Source organism: Stegostoma tigrinum, chromosome 14 (genome assembly GCF_030684315.1).
Source record: "Stegostoma tigrinum isolate sSteTig4 chromosome 14, sSteTig4.hap1, whole genome shotgun sequence".
NCBI classification, from domain to species: Eukaryota; Metazoa; Chordata; class Chondrichthyes; order Orectolobiformes; family Stegostomatidae; genus Stegostoma; species Stegostoma tigrinum.
The window spans coordinates 31,557,320-31,577,291 of record NC_081367.1 but is presented as its reverse complement, the minus strand read 5'-3'; the positions used below and the strand labels follow the sequence as shown (position 1 = coordinate 31,577,291).

The 19,972-nt window shown below is 38.7% G+C and overlaps 1 protein-coding gene across 1 annotated transcript; it reads left to right on the top strand.

The window, feature by feature from the left end:
• The first annotated feature begins 8 nt into the window (after positions 1–8).
• Positions 9–19,485, top strand: pdcd10a (programmed cell death 10a). The gene is made up of 8 exons (XM_048541948.2): positions 9–173; positions 4,391–4,573; positions 4,937–4,990; positions 10,231–10,348; positions 13,310–13,436; positions 16,563–16,641; positions 17,395–17,477; positions 19,026–19,485. Exons 2-8 carry the CDS (start codon positions 4,484–4,486, stop codon positions 19,105–19,107), a joined length of 633 nt encoding a protein of 210 aa, XP_048397905.1. The 5' UTR covers positions 9–173; positions 4,391–4,483; the 3' UTR covers positions 19,108–19,485.
• The last annotated feature ends 487 nt before the right edge of the window (positions 19,486–19,972 follow it).

Genomic DNA, 19,972 nt, shown 5'->3' with positions numbered 1-19,972 from the left:
AGCACTGATTGGCTCAAGCTCGACAGGGGTTTCCGGTCGAGCCGTTGCCGACGCTGCGTTTCTCTGTTGTCGGTGCTGCAAGGCAGCGCCTTGAGTGAGGTCACCGAGGAGCCAGGTCTTTTGGAGGGGGTTGGCTGCGGCCCTGGTGTGTTCAAAACCATCGATGCATGTGGGTGAGTCCTTGTCACCGTCTGTGTCGCTGGTTTCTAGGCTTGGCCCCCGATGCTGTTCCCCCCCCACCCCTTCCCGGTCAGTGGAAAGGTATCCGCCCAGCCCCAGACTGGGCCGCGGGCCGAGGGGCTACCCGCCTCACGCTCCCCAGCTTCTGGGCAACCAGAGCTTCACGGGTACGGCTCAGTTTTCTATATGACGCAAATCATCTCGGAGGATTTGGGGTAGTTTTAAATAGAGACGCAACTTGCGGAAGTAGATGTTTGAATTGTAGCTGCCCTGTGTATGGACAAACCTGGGTGTGTACAGGATCTCAGTTAATATTGATCAGTCGTTCATACATGAAAGCTCACCGCTGCCTTTTAATGCACAGCCAGGCGATTGAAGTCTTTAGTCTTCTGGCGTCTTGCATTTAAGTAAGTCACAGGCCCCTTGGAGTTCTTAAGTTTGCGTTAGGTCGAGTACGACGACTTAAAGGGATGTGCGACAATTTGCGATAGCGACCGTTTCAAAATTTCAGATGCATTCTTAGGGTTTCTTTTGATTCTGAAAACCGGATGTAATGTCATGCGAGAGATAATGGGAACTGCAGATGCTGGAGATTCCAAGATAATAAAATGTGAGGCTGGATGAACACAGCAGGCCAAGCAGCATCTCAGGAGCACAATGTCATGCGTTTGGGCAGCAACTCAGTCTGTGGTTTTGGGTAATAGTAGGATCGTTTCTGGGATTTGAATAACATGCTGCTAAAGTTTCTGCAGCAATGTAATGGATATTATATGAAGACTAAATAGATTTCTAGCACGTAATTTGATTAGTGGTCTCTAAATTGGAATAATTTTGTAATTTCGTTTGTATCCTTGTAATTATCACGTGACACATATTCACAACTTTTACGATATATCAGTAAAAACCGAAAGAACTGAGGATGCTGTAAATCGGGAACAAAAACAAAGTTGCTGGAAACGCTCAGCAGGTCTTGAGAAACATCTTTGTAACTTTTACAAATAAAAATTGTACATCTGGATAAAAAATGCGGATGTTAGAAGTGATGATCAGAAGCCTAGCCATAGCAGAATTGGCATACAAACAAAAATATAACATATGAGCAGGAGCAGGCCATTCAGCCCTTGGAGCCTGCTCTACCATTCACTATGATCATCAAACTAAGTATTCTGCTCCTGCTTTCTCCCCATATTCTTTGATTACTTTATCCTCTAGAATTATATTGATCTCCTTCTTGAAAATGTTCAATGTTTTGGCCTCAACCAATTTCTGTGACAGAGAATTCTACAAGCTCACCACTCAGGTTTAAGAAACTTCTCCTCATCTCAGTCCTGAACAGTCAGTCCTAATAAGTGCTCAAATATGTTACTAATTTGATGGCAAAGGGATACGTCACTTGAATGTTGCAATGATTTCTGAAACCTGGATTTGAATCCTCTCTAAAATGACTATTTATTTTATTTGGTTATAAGAGTTTTGTGCATTGGAAAAACAAACCACAATTTCTTCTTAATGCTTGTGGGTGTGCTATAATTTATAATAATTATTATTACAACTAGTAATCTTATTCAAGTTTAACAGCAACTGGTGTATGAGAGAAAAAGGTTTTACAACTGCCTTAAATTCTCTAGAGGTTGAAACTATATAAAAAGAGCTTTGTATTACATGTTATATGTGACTTTTAATACCTGAATTAATTTGTTGTGAAATGCTTCGGAATATTGAGTTGTGAAAAGATGTTATTAAACAGAAGTTGTCATTCATTTCAGTGGATTTGTCAATGATGAATTCAGAAGCGAGAATCTCCAATTAGCCATTACTAACAAATTAGTAACCTATTTCAACACTTATGGAGTAATAAATGTTATATGAGCAATTTAATGAACCAGTTTTGTATCCTTTATTTGCAGAACATACACACTTTTCTGCAAGCCATTTAAATAAAATATTTATGGGTTGAATTAGCTATCCTTTGGCTTGCAGTGTTTTCATCCTTGAATATTGGGATAACTGTTCCCAACTAGATTGAAACAGCCAACCAAATTTTCCTACAAGCAAGTCTGCAATTCACTGTTGAGTTATGTAATCACCTTCTGTACAAGCGTTAAGGTTTGGTGTCTTCCTTGGGTGGGAATAATTATGACAACTTGTATATCAGGCAATTCCAAATTCAAATAGTGTACGTTTATGCTAATTATTATTTGTGAATCTATGTATTTTGTAAGGAACTGGAAGATTTTGATCGATTTTGTAGCAAAATTGAATATTTATATTCACTATCCTTAAATGGTAACAGGGTATGTGTAAGAGAGATAGTGGGAACTGCAGATGCTGGAGAATCCAAGATAATAAAATGTGAGGCTGGATGAACACAGCAGGCCAAGCAGCATCTCAGGAGCACAAAAGCTGACGTTTTGGGCCTAGACCCTTCATCAGAGAGGGGGATGGGGTGAGGGTTCTGGAATAAATAGGGAGAGAGGGGGAGGTGGACCGAAGATGGAGAGAAAAGAAGATAGGTGGGGAGGAGAGTATAGATGGGGAGGTAGGGAGGGGATAGGTCAGTCCAGGGAAGACGGACAGGTCAAGGAGGTGGGATCAGGTTAGTAGGTAGGTGGGGGTGCGGCTTGTGGTGGGAGGAAGGGATGGGTGAGAGGAAGAACAAGTTAGGGAGGCAGAGACAGGTTGGACTGGTTTTGGGATGCAGTGGGTGGAGGGGAAGAGCTGGGCTGGTTGTGTGGTGCAGTGGGGGGAAGGGGACGAACTGGGTTGGTTTAGGGATGCGGTGGGGGAAGGGGAGATTTTGAAACTGGTGAAGTCCACATTGATACCATTAGGCTGCAGGGTTCCCAGGCGGAATATGAGTTGCTGTTCCTGCAACCTTCGGGTGGCATCATTGTGGCACTGCAAGAGGCCCATGATGGACATGTCATCTAAAGAATGGGAGGGGGAGTGGAAATGGTTCGCGACTGGGAGGTGCAGTTGTTTGTTGCGAACCGAGGGGAGGTGTTCTGCAAAGCGGTCCCCAAGCCTCCGCTTGGTTTCCCCAATGTAGAGGAAGCCACACCGGGTACAGTGGATGCAGTATACCACATTGGCAGATGTGCAGGTGAACCTCTGCTTAATGTGGAATGTCATCTTGGGGCCTGGGATAGGGGTGAGGGAGGAGGTGTGGGGGCAAGTGTAGCATTTCCTGCGGTTGCAGGGGAAGGTGCCGGGTGTGGTGGGGTTGGAGGGCAGTGTGGAGTGAACAAGGGAGTCACGGAGAGAGTGGTCTCTCCGGAAAGCAGACAGGGGTGGGGATGGAAAAATGTCTTGGGTGGTGGGGTCGGATTGTAGATGGCGGAAGTGTCGGAGGATGATGCGTTGTAGCCGGAGGTTGGTGGGGTGGTGGTGAGAACGAGGGGGATCCGCTTTGGGCGGTTGTGGCGGGGGCGGTGTGAGGGATGTGTTGCGGGAGACGCGGTCAAGGGCGTTCTCGATCACTGGGGGGAAAGTTGCGGTCCTTGAAGAACTTGGACATCTGGGATGTGCGAGAGTGGAATGTCTTATCGTGGGAGCAGATGCGGCGGAGGTAGAGGAATTGGGAATAGGGAATGGAATTTTTGCAGGAGGGTGGGTGGGAGGAGGTGTATTCTAGGTAGCTGTGGGAGTCGGTGGGCTTGAAATGGACATCAGTTACAAGCTGGTTGCCTGAGATGGAGATTGAGAGGTCCAGGAAGGTGAAGGATGTGCTGGAGATGGCCCAGGTGAACTGAAGGTTGGGGTGGATGGTGTTGGTGAAGTGGATGAACTGTTCGAGCTCCTCTGGGGAGCAAGAGGCGGCGCCAATACAGTCATCAATGTACCGGAGGAAGAGGTGGGATTTGGGGCCTGTGTAGGTGCGGAAGAGGGACTGTTCCACGTAACCTACAAAGAGGCAGGTATGTGTAACATGTTTTTCATGTCACCACTAGCATTTGCTGTTCATTCTACGTTTTAAAGAACATTGTAGTCAATATCAATCTGTTTCGATTAGAATAACTCAAGTTGAGAATGCCATTTCATGTTCTGAAATCCTCCTAAATCCAGATTTGCAGTTCTATAGACTACTGGTTTTTTCCCCCCACAATTTTAATTCATACTGTGTCAAACTCAATGGAAGTTTTGAGATTAAGAAATACAAATTCTTCTACATGCAATATTTTTATGTTTATTTCTTTTTTTTGTGGAGTAGTGGCTGTCACTTTTGCAAGGAGGACAGAAGAGGATTGGCTTGGCATTGAATGCCTCTGCAGCACTTTTTCTGTAAGAGTGTGATTAACCAAGGATGACAATGGAAGAGATGAGGAATGAAGCTGAGACAACCTCCATGGTTTCCATGCCACTGTATGCTGTGATGTACCCAGTGTTCAATGAGGTAGATTTTCTTTAAAATCTTGAAGTGACTAAAATGGAAGTAGACTATAACAGAAAAGCAGACTGAACCAAAGAAACAGAGAGGCAATATTTAGGTAATGTATGATGGAGAAAGAAGCTAAGAAAACCTGAATAGGGTGTTGTGAAGACAGATATTTATTCTGAAATTCTGAGAGATTCAATAAATATGTGGTGGCGCTTGCCAATTTTTTTTTGCGTTAAAAGTAACAGGATGCCCGTACAATGTTTACCAGAAAATATTTTCCAAACAGTATACATGCTCATCTTTGCAAATCCAGTTCTGTGTTTGAAACGTTCACGTATTAATACTGCAAACTGCTAAACTTTCAATCTTTTATCACAGCTGGAGCATGTTAATCTATCAGCTGCACAGACACTCCGAGCTGCTTTCATTAAGGTAAGTTTAATTGCTGTCACAAATGAAAACTAAACCTGCTTACAGTTCAGTTACCTGACCTATACTTTGAACAACTAAGCAAAATGCAAGGGTAATGTCTATTGTTTAGCATTTTAGATATTTTTGGAAACATGATAACCAGCATTATTTATAAAAATGATTTTGGCAAAAAGTGTTCATGATCCCTTTAAAGCAGATTTTATATTAAAGAATTTAAAGAAGTGGTAAAAATGTGACTGTTTGCTACCTGAACCACAAGGAGCACATTCACTGCCAATACAGTCACAGTACCTATGACGACACTGCTGACATTGAGCAATGCAGAAATATTTTAACAAGTACAGTACCAATAAAATGTGCTTTCTTTTCCCCTTCAAAATATTTCGGATCAATTTATTTCAAATCCTGGGTTTCACAGTCCCACTCCCAACGTTTAGCCAACGTTTCTGCTTCTCCCTCGCTCCCTCTTGCCTACTCTTTACCCTGCTCCCTTGCTTACAATGAATGGTAATGAGGGGTTGAGGGTGAAGTGTACACAGTGAGCGCACGCTGTTGTGATTAATGGCATTGAATATGTGCCTGTGGCCAGAGTGGGTGTGCACCTCTGGTTCCAGTTGCATGTGGATGACGTCAGTGACACCAGCTTCCTGCTGTAGTGTTGTAGGTAATGTGTGATGGAGAAGAGGTACAATCTTAAAACAGCTGACCAATAGCCCATGTCGAGTAAAGCACTATCTACTCTTGCTTAGTATACGTTTAAAGGAATATCTGAGCATTGTACTAGCTCTAGTGCGGCTACTATTTTCTATCCTTGCAAGCCCTTTTTATTTGTTAATTCAGATGATCTAATTGGTGTCTGACTTGTGGACGTTTCTGAAAGTTTAGCCCATGCAGAATATAAATGATAGTTTTGGCAAGAGTGTAACTTGAGGTAATTATGAATTTAATCCATTCAAGATAGGAATAACTGTTTTAAGTGTTTGTTTAAGTCTGCTTCTCAAAAAAGGTCCTCAATCCCTCGTGCCAATTTTAACATTTATAAAGTTATCTGTGCATTGTGCTTTTCCTGGAAACAGTGATGTTATAACATGTAGAACTGTGTGTAATGATTCACTAAGTTCAGTAATAGTGAGTTTGCACTGCCCTATCCTTTTTTGAGTTTGTTCAGATTTCACTCTGATTTTATAATCTGGCTTGTAAATAAAGTGGCTTTCTGGAAGCTCCATTGGCAGTAGAGTCAAGTCTAAGGACACAATTCCCTGCATCTTGGTATTATGTTGCTAGTCTTGAAGAATGTAATAATGATATGGATAATGGGTTGGAAAATTCTATTGTACGGTCGTTTTCAATTGAAAACTCTGTTAGTATGTTTGACAGAACAAAATTCAATGACATTTGAGGATATTCCTCGTTTTTAAAAAAAATCTTGAGTTGAGATGGAATGAATAATGTCCATATATCCTTTGTAATTATTCTCCAATTTAGAGTCATAGAGCACAGAAACAGACCCTTCGGTCCATCCAATCCGTGCTGACCATAATACCTAGCTAAACAAGTACCATCTACTTGCACTTGGTCCGTATTCCTCCAAGCATATCTTGTACTTGTCTAAATGTCTTTTAAACCTTGTAACTGTACCAGCATCCGCCACTTCCTTTGGAAGTTCATTCTACACATGAAACGTGTCTTAAAAAAAGTTGCCCCTCATGTCTTTTTTAAATCTTTCTTCTCTCACCTTAAAAATATGTCGCCAGTCGTGAAATTCCCCCACCCGACGGAAAGGACATCTGCCATTCACCTTATCGAAATGCCTCATGATTTGAGGAACCTCTAAAAGGACACTTCTCAACTTTGTATGCTCCAGTGAAAGAAGTCCCTGCCTATCCAGTCTCACCTTATAACTCATAACCCTCCATTCCCAGCAACATCCTGGTAAATCTCTTTTCAACCCTGCGCAGCTTAATAATTTCCTTCCTGTAACAGGGCAACCACAGCTGGACATAGTACTCCAGAAAGGGCCTCAGCAACATCCTGTACAACCTCAGCATAACAATTTATTGAACTTTTGTCACTGAAAATCAAGTTACATTATTTAAGAGCACAACTGGCTGTTGAGATAGTGATTTCATTGCTGAGCAAACAGAACAATACATATCTAAAAAAAGTGTACAAATTTGAAATATCAGTCGTATCTACTGTAACATTAAGAACAATCTTGTTTATAAATTAATGTGCTTTGCTGAGAACAACCAATTCTGTTCAAGAAAGAAAACACAATACACTGACAATCAAAGATAGTAGGAACTGCCGATGCTGGAGATAACATGGTGTGAAGCTGGATGAACACAGCAGGCCAAGCAGCGTCAGAGGAGCTGGAAAGAAAATTTTTCTGAAGAAGGGTCCTGACCCGAAACATCAAACTTTTCTGCTCCTCTGATGCTGCTTGGCCTGCTATGTTCATCCAGCTTCACACCGTGTTAACGCTGACAATCACTGTTTAGTTGAAATGACAAAGTCCTGGAATGTCTTAATACATTAAGTTTTGATACGTGAACTTCAATCAGTATTGCTACCTTTTTAAATCACACTCAGTAAATAACTCTGAAGAAGGGTCTAGGCCCAAAACGTCAGCTTTCCTGCTCCTCTGATGCTGCTTGGCCTGCTGTGTTCATCCAGCTGTACACTTTTTTGTCTCAGTAAACAGCCTTAATGTTGTATAAGTTGTCACTTTCAGAACAAGGATTTCAAAGTTATTTCTAAAGAAGTTAGAAAAATATGAGGAAAATATTCTTCCAAATTCTCTGCTTGATCACTTTGTGTGTGCAGAAACAAAATTGTTCACTTGGGGCAGCATGGTGGCTCAGTGGTTAGCAATGCAGCCTCACAGCACCAGAGACCCGGGTTCGATTCCAACCTCGGGCGACTGTCTGTGTGGAGTTTGCACATTCTCCCCGTGTCTGCTCGGGTTTCCTCCGGTAGCTCTGGTTTCCTCCCACAGTCTGAAGATGTGCAGGCTAGGTGGATTGGCCATGCTAAATTGCCCGTAGTGTTCAGGGATGTGTGGGTTATAGGGGGATGGGTCTGGGTGAGATGCGTCAAGGGGCAGTGTGGACTTGTTGGGCCGAAGGGCCTGTTTCCACACTCTAGTGAATCTGATGTAATCTAATCCAATCAAATGCAGACTGCTTAACAGTGAAATTTCATTGTTAAGCATCTTTCTACGTAGTATGTCTGAAGCAAATATTAAATGTCTGTCAGAGGTTGTTAAACGTCCTCAACTCGCTATAAAGTTTGGTTTAGTGTTCTACATATTGAATATGTTTTAAACTTGACTGACGTTTGGGTTGTTTAACAAAAGTTATATGGGATATCACAATTCATTCTTCAAGCAAAAGTTGAAATGTTATCTGGTTAATTAACGCTTGAATAAAATTTATCCCAGAATGAGTATGAAAAGCTCCCTTTTTATTGTACAAAATAACACTTTTGCCTGAATGACACCCAAGCTCTGAACAATGACTTTGTATCTGAGTGGATCTAATGATGCGTATTACACTCCTGGGGAGAGATCAGGTAAAACATTCCTTAGTTGATAATCCGTATCTCAATTTTACCATATTATTCTTTCATAGCGCCAGTGCCCTAAGTCTTGTACTCTTTCCATTTCTTTTTATTTTTTCTTGCACTTAGTGTCTCTCTTTCTCTTGTTTCTTTACAAGTATATTTTAATTCTAACTTAATCGTCTTCAGGCTAGCACTTTTTTTTAAGCTTGAGATGTACTACCTTCTGTTTCTCATTTGTGTTGAAACCAAATGCCTGAAGTCCCATGAAATTGTAGAAGTTTTCAGTTTTGGGATTGACTTTGCTACAATAGTGATCAAGTAGTGGTGTACAACATTGTAGTTTAATTTCATATAATGAATTTCACAGCTAAGTGCATTAGTTTGATGGGGAAACAAGTGTAACTAAATGGCAACAAAGAAAATTGTTGGCGATAACTGTTCCTTTAATTGCATAATGATAGTGAACCCAATATTATATAATTACTTCATATGATCCCACAAAATTACGTTTCCAAAATTAACTTTTAAAATTTCTTTCACTGACTGAGTTATAGTTATTTTAGGCTTGCTTTTACACACTTAATTTTCATTTCCAATTAAAATTAGTTGCTTCTTGCAGTATTCCAATTTTTGTCAGAGGACTAAAACTTTCTTTAATCTCAACAGATTTTGGCGACGTCCTGAAACAGTATTGTATTTTGTATTTAAAAGTAATGATGGCTTTAATATCAGACCCTCAATATCATTGCTGTTGTATTCATTGCCCTGATTCAGCAGGTGGCTGAACTTATTTTTACATTAGAATTCTGAGACCAGAGAACTGGGGCCTAGAGATCAGATTTTAAAAACTGGATTAACTTGGGTGTATTTGATTGAATGCCATTTGTTTTTGTGGCAATAATATATCCACACAGTACATAGAGAAACAAAGCCTTATTCAGTTCCCATGGTAAGAGGTATCCTAATACAGTTGAGTTTTTTTTTACTTGCTTTTCTTTGCTAATTGTCTTGGGAATAGCAGAGAGATCAACCCAATCTACCTTGACCTCTGATTATGCTGCAAGTTTCAAAATGCTTTCTTTACTTGAAGCAAATGTTGATAATTTATCCTGTGCTGTTTCACATCTGTGCTTGACAGGTATGTAAAACATAATTAAGTGTTTTTTTTAAAGTTAGACACTTTGCCCCTTGAAGCAAACTCCTTGGAAAAACTGGATAGATATATTCAAGTCAAGCCTGTAATCACTGTCCTTGAACTTTTTTTTGCAAAAGTCATAAATAAATTCCCACGTGATCCTGCTGTTCTTCTATTAGTTGTCAATAAATCAAAAATCACCTCAACCCGAATTGTGTGAATTTAATGGAACACCTGAGGGCTTTGGCTAAATCTGACCTTAAGTTCGCAGGTAAATAGTTCATCTGCTAACTCTGTATAAAGTATTTTATAAGCAAAGACTGCATGTTAAACTGTTTAATTTTGGACTAGCATGTGAGTGACAATGTTATTTATAACCAAATATTAAACTTTGTTGCACTTGCCTGTCCTTGTAAGATCTTATGTAACTTTACAGACCATCCATAGGCTATTTTAAAAATAGTAATCATTTTGAGCTGGATGGAATACAGTACATGTTCACGAATGCTTGGTGAATTGATGATCTCTTTTCAATTTTTAGGCAGAAAAAGAGAATCCTGGTCTCACTCAGGACATTATAACCAAAATTCTGGAAAAAAAGAGTGTGGACGTTAATTTCACTGAATCATTACTGCGCATGGCCAGTGATGACGTTGAAGGTTTGACTGTTTTCATGTCAAATAAATGTAATAAGTAACAAAAATAGCCTTTACTCAATAAGTGTCTTATAATTTGTTGTTTTTTCACTAAACGTACAACAACATCCTTTGAATCTGTTAGAACATTAAATTTTGTTTCCTCACTGAACCAATAGATTTAGTCTGTTTAATCTCAAAAACTGAAGAACTGCATCAGGAAGTGCAAACAAAAAATGAGTGAAGTATTAGTCTGTATTTTGTCATGTTTTATCTGATTAGGCCAGGAGCCAGTTTAGAATGGAGCAGGTTATAATGGCCTTGCATTCTTTTAACAACTGTTATCTGATGTAAACATTCTAACCTAGAATTTGCTTTGTGCAGAAGAAACACTTGTCCAAAACAAGTTTTCCTTGAGTATAATCTAATTTACAAATAACTAATCCATGCATGACCATAGCGAATGTTATGTGACCTACAAGTATCAAGTTTGGAATAGAATTCTCCATCTGTGACTAAATATTTCAATTTGTTATTTTAATGGTAGGTCCAGAATTAAAATTTGACTTTAGACTCGGACTAACAGTAGCCTTTTTCACCTCTGTAATTTTTAGATTGTAAAGATTAAACTATACATGGGCCTAAACCCAGAATAGAAAACTCAATAATTCCATGTACATTGATAATCAACTACCCAATCTGACAAAATTCATTTTAATCTCCTCCTGCCCTACAAGCATTTATGATCGCTGCAATGTTCCACTTTCTAGTTACTGATGCCTGCCCCATTAGTCTTGTTTCTGTAGTTCTGTTCCTTTAAGACATTTCTTAAACTTGCATCTTGATCAACCTTTGACCTGTACTTTCTTCCATACTAGCAGTTGCTTGACACTTCCTTTTTTGTGAAGTATTTTGGAATTTTTATTTTGCTAAAGGTCTATAGAAATAATTATTGCATTATTCGTCTGAAAAATTGTATCTAGAAATTTATTTTGAGTTCAACCATTACAACTGATCTGAGGAGGGCGAAATACCCTGTTACCTGCTCTATATCGTATCATATCACCTTGTTGAGCTATTGTACTAAATATTTTGAATAAATTATTTTAAATATAGTGGCATGTTCAAATGGCAATAAAATAATTTTGTAAGTTGTATTGCATTGTAAGTTAAACATAATCAGTTAATCCACAATGCACTGAGTGTTGAAGGTAGGCAGATATATCCTGAAAATTACTATCAATTTAGTCAAAATTCATCTTGCAGCTCCATCAGATTTGTTAAACAGTACCATGATGAATATATTTCTATAACTGAAAGTATAGCAGTGAATTGAATTTGATAAATTAAATGCTGTTCCCATAAAATTGTAAAACTTTAAATATGGCACTGTCTGATAGTATGTTACTCATATGTAAAGGTAATATGTTACAACTGCAGTGCAATCCATATTATACTGGATCAAGTGATGAATTTGCACTGACAGTTCTTCTTTCTTCCTTGTAAAAATATCAAAGAGTTCAATTTGTTGATGTCTTGACTAGTTGCAGGATTGTGGTAAGAAGAAAGTAATGCACTGATGACGCACCAAACTTCTTCATATTCATTTTAGGCTCATGAAGTAGATAGATATCTCTTTGTCCACTACCTTTGCTTAATTAGATTTAGCACACATGGTACAAAACTTCAAAAAATACTGTAACGCAGTAAAGCTGATGTGGCATCTCATCCCATACTTGACACGCATAATACTGTTTAGAGCTCTTAAATCTGAAGGGTTTATTATTTGAAGTATTTAGGAATTCTAATCTATATTAGATTAAAATAGAGTTTCTGATTTGGCATTGATTCAGCTATCTACATTGTTTAACAGCTTTTGTACTTGATTGGATAAGCAATGATGTGAGTTTGAGCCTGAGTATATTGTTTCTTGTGCTTTTGAGAGACGTGGAAACTGCAGATTGGAACTTTGTAGATTCAGATATACCCATGCAAATGATTAAGGCACTGATTATTTAATGTTGGGTACAATGGCAATACCAATTCTATTGCCTTTTTTTTAAAAGCTCCATTAACCAATGTTGGTAATTTCCAGCTGAACTTGCTTCTTGTGATTTGCAGAGATAGTAGGAACTGCAGATGCTGGAGAACCTGAGATAACAAGGTGTCGAGCTGGATGAACACAGCGGGCCAAGCAGCAACAGAGGAGCAGGAAGGCTAACATTTCGGGTCTAGACTCTTCTTCCGTTAACCTCCCTGCTCTGTTCATCCAGCTCTACAACTTGTTATCTCTTGTGATTTGCAAGTTTGTTTTCTTCATAGACAAGGAAAATAATTTCCTCCTTTAATTTTACCTGAAGCTAGCTTCCAGTATTCATTGTGTTTTTTGGTTCTTGCAGTAAAGTATAACCAATTGCAGTTTCTTCCGGTGTAATTTCCTGTTTGAGCAGTTTATTTTAATTGTTGACTTCCCTTCATAGCTTTACAATCTGTTCTTGCCTAATAATGATCACTTTGGCATCAAAGACTCTTGAACAGGTCCTGTTTTTAACCCTTAAAATACAGGTACAAGTTCAAAATAACAAGGTGCAGAGCTGGATGATCACAGCAGGCCAGGCAGTGTCTTAGGAGCAGGAAAGCTGATGTTTTGGGCCAAGACCCTTCATCAGAAATGGGGGAGGTGAAGGGGGTTCTGAAATAAATAGGAAGAGAGGGGGAGGTGGATCGAAAGAAATGAGGATTTCTGATGAAGGGTCTAGGCCCAAAACGTCAGCTTTCCTGCTCCTAAGATGCTGCTTGGCCTGCTGTGTTCATCCAGCTCTACACCTTGTTATCTCATATATAATTAAAGGTCTAATTTAAACTTTTGTATTGTGCTGAAGATGTCTCATTTCACTGAAGTGACGGAAAAGTGTTTAGCTATTAATTATATTAGGATCATTTTTCTTGGAAGTAATTTTCTTTCTCATTATTTTGTATTCATAGAGTACATGATTGACAGACAAGAACCTGAATTCCGGGAGCTAAATGAAAAAGCACGAGCACTGAAGCATATTCTTAGTAAAATTCCCGATGAGATCAATGATAGGGTTCGATTCCTTCAGACAATCAAGTAGGTATTGTGAATGTGTAACAGATCTGCTAAATTGAAATCAAGCCTTCCTGCATATACTATATTTTCTTTTCACACTCTTTAATTTATCTCTCCAATGACTATATTCATCTGCAGATTTTCTCCTTCAAGTTCTTGCTTAGCTTCATCTTAAAGACATCTGTGAAATTTGCCTCAATACCAACTACTGGCAGTACTCAGTTTCACAGTGCAAACACTCTTAACAAAAAAGTTCCTCTTATTTCATTGATTGGATTTACTCATGACTTTTGTATTTATAAATTCTAGTTTTAGACTTCAACATGAATGATGCTACCTTGTGTCTACTTTAGCAAACTCCTTTGTGATCTCCATAAGGCACTGTTCCCATTAGAAAGACAAAACCCCCAAACTGTTTAGTCCTTTAAATGATGGTTATAATCTCTCAGTTCTGGCATTAACTTTGTCTGTTTTTCCTCTTTCTCTGGTACTTGTTTTTTTTCAAATTTAGAGACCAGAATTGTGCAGAATATTCCATGTACTAAAGTTCTCTTTCAGTGTTTCATGTGCATTTCACAACTTCTGCTTTCCAGTGCATTTCTGTAGGAATGAACCACAGTGGCTTTTCATTTATAGCAACCTTATTAATCTGAGTTGGTACTTTTTAATAATCTGTTGTCCCTGATTCCAATCCATTTCAGACTAATTTTCTGCTGAGTGTCTGGTTTTTCCTTCCATATCCTAACTAAACGTGCCACCTCATGATATTTTAAAGGAAACACCTTTTTAATTTGATAGGTCCATTCCACAAGTGTGTTGATGTCTTGTATTTTGTTGAACTCTTCCTTTGCTTTGCTATACCCACAAATTTTGAAATGTTACTTCCAAATATTGAATCCAAATCATTTCTATACAAGATGAAAAATCATGTTCTGGAGAAGGGTCACTGGACCTAAAATGTCAACTCTGCTTTGTCTTCACAGATGTTGCCAGACCTGCTGAGATTTTCTTGCAATTTGGGTTTTTCTTCGTGAAAAATTGTGACCTCATTACAAATCCCTTTGGAACAAAATTTCCCTTTACCACCCGTCTAAGTCAGTAATTTTAACTCCCTACTGTTTGCTATCCTTTACCCCTACTCGGATATTAATCAAAAAGTAAGAGTCAAAGTGATTGTTCAAAATGCTGTTGTATGTTTGAGGTTGGATGAACTAGAATAGTAGAAGAGAGCTTGATAAACTTTCTTTTTCATGACTGCTTATGTTCCAGTCGGATTCTGAGAATTCTGCAGCGAGTGACATGCTTCGTCTTTCATACATGTCAGACTGATGATGAAATATTCTGAAATTGCCTGGATTAGTACGGCTCCAGAAATACTCAAACCTTATACCATCCAGGACAAAGCAGTCCACCCGATAGGTATCATGTCCACCGCTTTCAGCATTCACTCCCTTCATTGACACACAGTGGCAATTGTGTACCATGTTGAGGTGCACTGCAATAACTCATCCAAACCTGCAACCTCTATCATCTCAGAGCGAATACAGCAGGTGCATGGGAACACCGTCACATACAAGTTCCCCTCCTCGTCTTGTGCTATTCTGACTTGGAACTATTACAACAGTACTCTTGTTGTTGGGTCAAAATCCTAGAACTCCCTTCTTAACAACATTGTGGGTGTTCACCGTCCCAAAGAACTATCCAAGTAGTTTAAGAAGGCAGCTCAACACCCACTTCAAGTACACTTGACAATAGGAAGTGAATGCTGGCATCTTAAACTTTTTTTTTTAAGGTTCTCATTGAGTCTCAACCCAAATTTATCTTTAAACAGGTTGCTGTAGATTATGACACATAAACATGCATTTATTTCTGTAGGCATACTTCACATAAAGTGGATAGGGATTAAGTGTTCAGATTTATTCAGCCATTTAAGATAGATAAGGAGGAATTTCTTATGAGAGTAGCGATTCTGTAGAATTCTTTACTGCAGAGGGTTGTAGGGTTGGGTCAGTAAGTTTATTTAAAGACTGATAGATTTTTAATCAGAAAAGGAATGGATGGATTGAGGAAAAGGCAGGAAAGTGGAGTTGAGGATCATCAGATCAGCCGTGATCTTATTGAATGGTGGAGCAGATTCGATGGGCTGAATGGCTGTCTTCTGTTCCAATATCTTATGGTCTTAATCAAAGCTATGAGGAGCTTTGAGTCTGGTACTCTGTTTGAAAGTGTCCAGTATCAAATTTCAAAGCAGATAAAATCAATGCTATGTATCTGTCTGTACTATGAAACTTGACAGTACTCTGGTTACCTAATTTAGCTTGGACTCGGAGGTGCGCAGCACATGAAAAAGCACTTTAGCCGATTGTGTCTGCTTTGGTCAAAAACAACCATCAAACTGTCCTAATCCCACTTTTCTGTAGCCTTGTCTGCCTGGGCATCGCAAATATATATATCTAAATACTACTTAAATGTCGTGAGGGTTTCTGCCCACGACTAACCTTGTCAGCAGTGAGTTCTAGATTCCCACCACCCTCTGGGTGAAAAAATTTTCATTGCATCTCCCTTAAACCACCTACCCTTTATCTTAAATCTTCACCTCTTGGTTGTTAATCCTTCCACCAAAGGAAAAGGTTTATTCCTGTCTATCCTGTCCATTGCCTGTCCTAACTTTGTATATCTCAATCATGCCCCCTTTCAGTATCCTCTGCTGCAATGAAACAAACCCCAGTCTACCCAGTTCCCTTCACAACTAAAACTTTCCAGCCCAGGTGATATTCTGGTAAATCACTTCTGCATCCTCTCCACTGCAATCACCTCCATCCTATAATGTGGATTCCAGAACTGCACACAATACTCTAGCTGTAGGCTAAACAACTTTTTATACAATTCTAGCATAACCTTCCTGCTCTTTAGCTTGCTACTTTATTTTCTGAAGTATCTCAAATGCTGCCTTAGCCACTTTATCCACCCACCCTGATTTTTGAGGGAATGGCGGACATGCACACCAAAGCCCCTCTGACCCTCAGTGCATCCCCGGGTTTTCCTGTTCTCATGTGTTCCCATGCCTTTAGAGTCCTGCCCAAGTGAAGCATGGCACTTACTAGGTTTGTTAATTTCTCTAGCATTTTCTTTTCTTTTTCTTTGCAGGGATATTGCCAGTGCAATAAAGGAGCTTCTTGACACTGTGAACAATGTTTTCAAAAAGTACCAGTACCAGAACCGTAGAGTAAGTATGACATAATTAATGCCCAGAGATGCTGTAATATAAATATTGCCAATTATACCAATTGATGGATTTATAATGTGAGTTGTACAAGGACTGCCTACATTTCCAGTATATTATTCTGGTGAAAGGTGCTTTAAGCTTCTTCGTTTAAACTGTTCCTGAGACATTGAGCTATAAAGAGATAATGGGAACTGCAGATGCTGGAGAATTCCAAGATAATAAAATGTGAGGCTGGATGAACACAGCAGGCCAAGCAGCATCTCAGGAGCACAAAAGCTGACGTTTCGGGCCTAGACCCTTCATCAGAAAGGGGTCTAGGCCCGAAACATCAGCTTTTGTGCTCCTGAGATGCTGCTTGGCCTGCTGTGTTCATCCAGCCTCACATTTTATTATCATTGAGCTATAAAGCTGTGTTATCATTATTTCACTTGTCACTGTTTCTTTCAAGTCCTTGTTAATGTGAAATTGATGACATCTGTGCTTGTGAAAATTATACTGCAGTCATCATAAAATGCTAATTAAATGTGAAATACTTTGATAACTTCCATTTTTAAATTATGTAACTCGGATTGATCTGCAACATTGAGACTTTGATGGATGTGTCTCATCCATAAGTACAATGTTTTGAAGAAATACATCCAAATAATTCACAGCCAAAGACTGCTTGTTTGGATGGCTAAACTGAGTTTTATTTTTAACTTGTGTGTAAACCTTTAAAAAAAATGATTAAATTTTATACTTTGTCACTTTCAGGCGCTTGATCACCAAAAGAAAGAATTTGTCAAATACTCCAAAAGCTTCAGTGATACTTTAAAAACCTACTTTAAAGATGGAAAGTAAGTATTACAGTAAGATGAAACATTTGTATTCCTTTTGCATTCGTAGTGTCATCTTACAAATCAGGCTTTGTGCAGTGTTAAATTTAGTTTGTAGTTGTCACAATAGTTTTAAGTATTTGAATAAAAATTTGAATAATATGATGTTTCCTATCAGGGAAGCATGGGGAGGACTTGACTGCCTTTAAAATAAGTGACCTTCATACTTCACAAGAAGGTTTGTTTTTGTAAATACAATCACCAATGGGAATAGTTCACCACATTCCATGTTTGCTAATGCTGATAATTGTAGAGTGTTCCAGTTAAGACTTTGTTTAAAACCCGAAGACAGTAAGGTATAGGCCATTCATCACATTGAGTCTGCTACGTCATTCAGTGAAGGCTGATTTGTTTCTCAGTCCCATTCTCCTGCCTTCTCCCCATTACCCTTGATCCCGTTACAGATAAAGAATCTATGTATCTCTGTGTTAAACACGCTCGGTGACTTGGCCTCTTCTCTGATGTCTCAGTATTTGAAGCCAAGACTCCAGCTCATCAACTCTGATTTGGAGATCCTCAAGCAACCAACATTTGCTACAGCTGTGGTCACTATAAACACAATATGGTTCACCAGTTTCCATATCATGCAGTTACAACACATCAGCTGTCCTGGCATCTCTGTTTTAACAATTAGTTCTTAATTTGATGTTTAAAAATTTCTTACTTTTGTTTTTAAAGTTTGGGGTAACCTGTAAATATTTCCCCTGTTTGTCTTCAATCTGAAAGTAAGCTGTAATTGTCAATTATATCTAACACCAAGCAATGAACTTGCAGCTTACTTGTGATGTCATTGTTTTCTGCTGGGGGCTCCTGATCCTGGTTCCATTTTAACCTGTTGAAAAAATACCTTGGAAACAATGAGCCAAAAAAGCAAGTTAGAAAGCACTTCCTCCCTTCTGCATTAATTCCCACCCTGTCTCCAGAGCCCCTGAACTGTATACTCACTTGGGCTGGGTCTCACTCCGGAAGGGAGGCAATGGCCTTGTGGTATTATCACTGACTGCTAATCCAGAGACCCAGATTCTGTTCTGGGGGCCCAAGTTCAAATCATGGCATGGCAGATGGTGGAATTTGAATTCAATATAAAATATCTGGAATTAACAATCTAATGACAACCATGAATCTATTGTTGATTGTCAGAAAAAAACAATCAACCAGAACCCGTCTGGTTCACTAATGTCCTTTAGGGAAGGAAACTGCCATCCTTACCTGGTCTGGCCTACATGTGACTCCAGACCCGCAGCAATGTGGTTGACTCTGAACTGCGCTCTGGGCAATTAGAGATGGGCAATAAATGCTGCTCAGTCAGCGACGCCCTCATCCCCATGAAAGAATAAAAAAAACTCTCCTCATTGACAATGCAAAGTTTATTGATTAAAATTGACTGCCTTGCATTTCCCAATACATTTGGCTTTATCTTGAGCAATTACAGCGGAGGATAAGTATATTGGATTGCTTTAGAATTAGGATAAATCATGGATTGAAACAATTGTTTTTGTTTTTAAACAGGGCAATTAATGTGTTCATCAGCGCCAATCGATTAATCCACCAAACCAACTTGATACTGCAGACCTTCAAAACTGTTGCTTAGAACCTCCATTTGTGAAGCTTTTTAATTTTCAATCTTAAAAGGTTGATCTTTATATGTAAATTTAAATAGTTACAACTGTATAAATTAACACATCCATTTCAGAACTTGAAAATGTTGAATAAAATAATTGTCAACTTGCACCATATTTTTGTAAAACATTGTAGCTAATCATGATTTCTCGTTTAAAAAAAATTGCATAACTTTTGCTATTACTATTGTATCCAAAACAAAGCCAAAAGAATTTGCGCCTTAACATATCTTAATGTGACATTCCTTTGTGTAAATATTGCTGTTATGTTTCTGAAGTTAACTTGCTGGCAAAAAAATACAAGTTATGTATTTAAATGATTAGTGGCAAATAAATAATTCACAATTTAACTATGTTGTCTTCCATTAAGTTGCATTATTATAATAATATAGCTGCGGAGCCTTGAAAGTAGTTCATTGGGATGAAGCTAATATTTAATGCGATTGGATTTTCAGATTGGATTGAATCTTTCAACTTGGATCTAGATGTTGCTGTTATTTTGACCAGTTACTTATTTAAGCCTGATGTTATGTCTCCTTCAGTGCCTGCACAACATGTAATTTCCAGTTGTGTTTATACACAGACCAGTAAGCATAGAATAAAACTTTTGTATGAAGAAATAGTTGCACTTTAATCAAGACAATAAAGTATCTCGATTTTTGTGACCCTCCAACAGTGGCATTTTATGATAACATGACATTTTAAAAAAGTTTTCCAGAGTTGTTTTTTGACAATTCATTATTGTGTAAATGTAATTCTTAGTTCTTAATTTGATGTTTAAAAATTTCTTACTTTTGTTTTTAAAGTTTGGAGTAACATGTAAATATTTCCCCTGTT

Bases quoted from the DNA above. Each gene is read 5' to 3' on its own strand.
- pdcd10a (XM_048541948.2), top strand. From the start codon at position 4,484: ATGACAATGGAAGAGATGAGGAATGAAGCTGAGACAACCTCCATGGTT. The intron at 4,991-10,230 runs GTAAGTTTAATT...TTCAATTTTTAG, and splicing joins TCCGAGCTGCTTTCATTAAG to GCAGAAAAAGAGAATCCTGG. The intron at 17,478-19,025 runs GTAAGTATTACA...GTTTTTAAACAG, and splicing joins ACCTACTTTAAAGATGGAAA to GGCAATTAATGTGTTCATCA.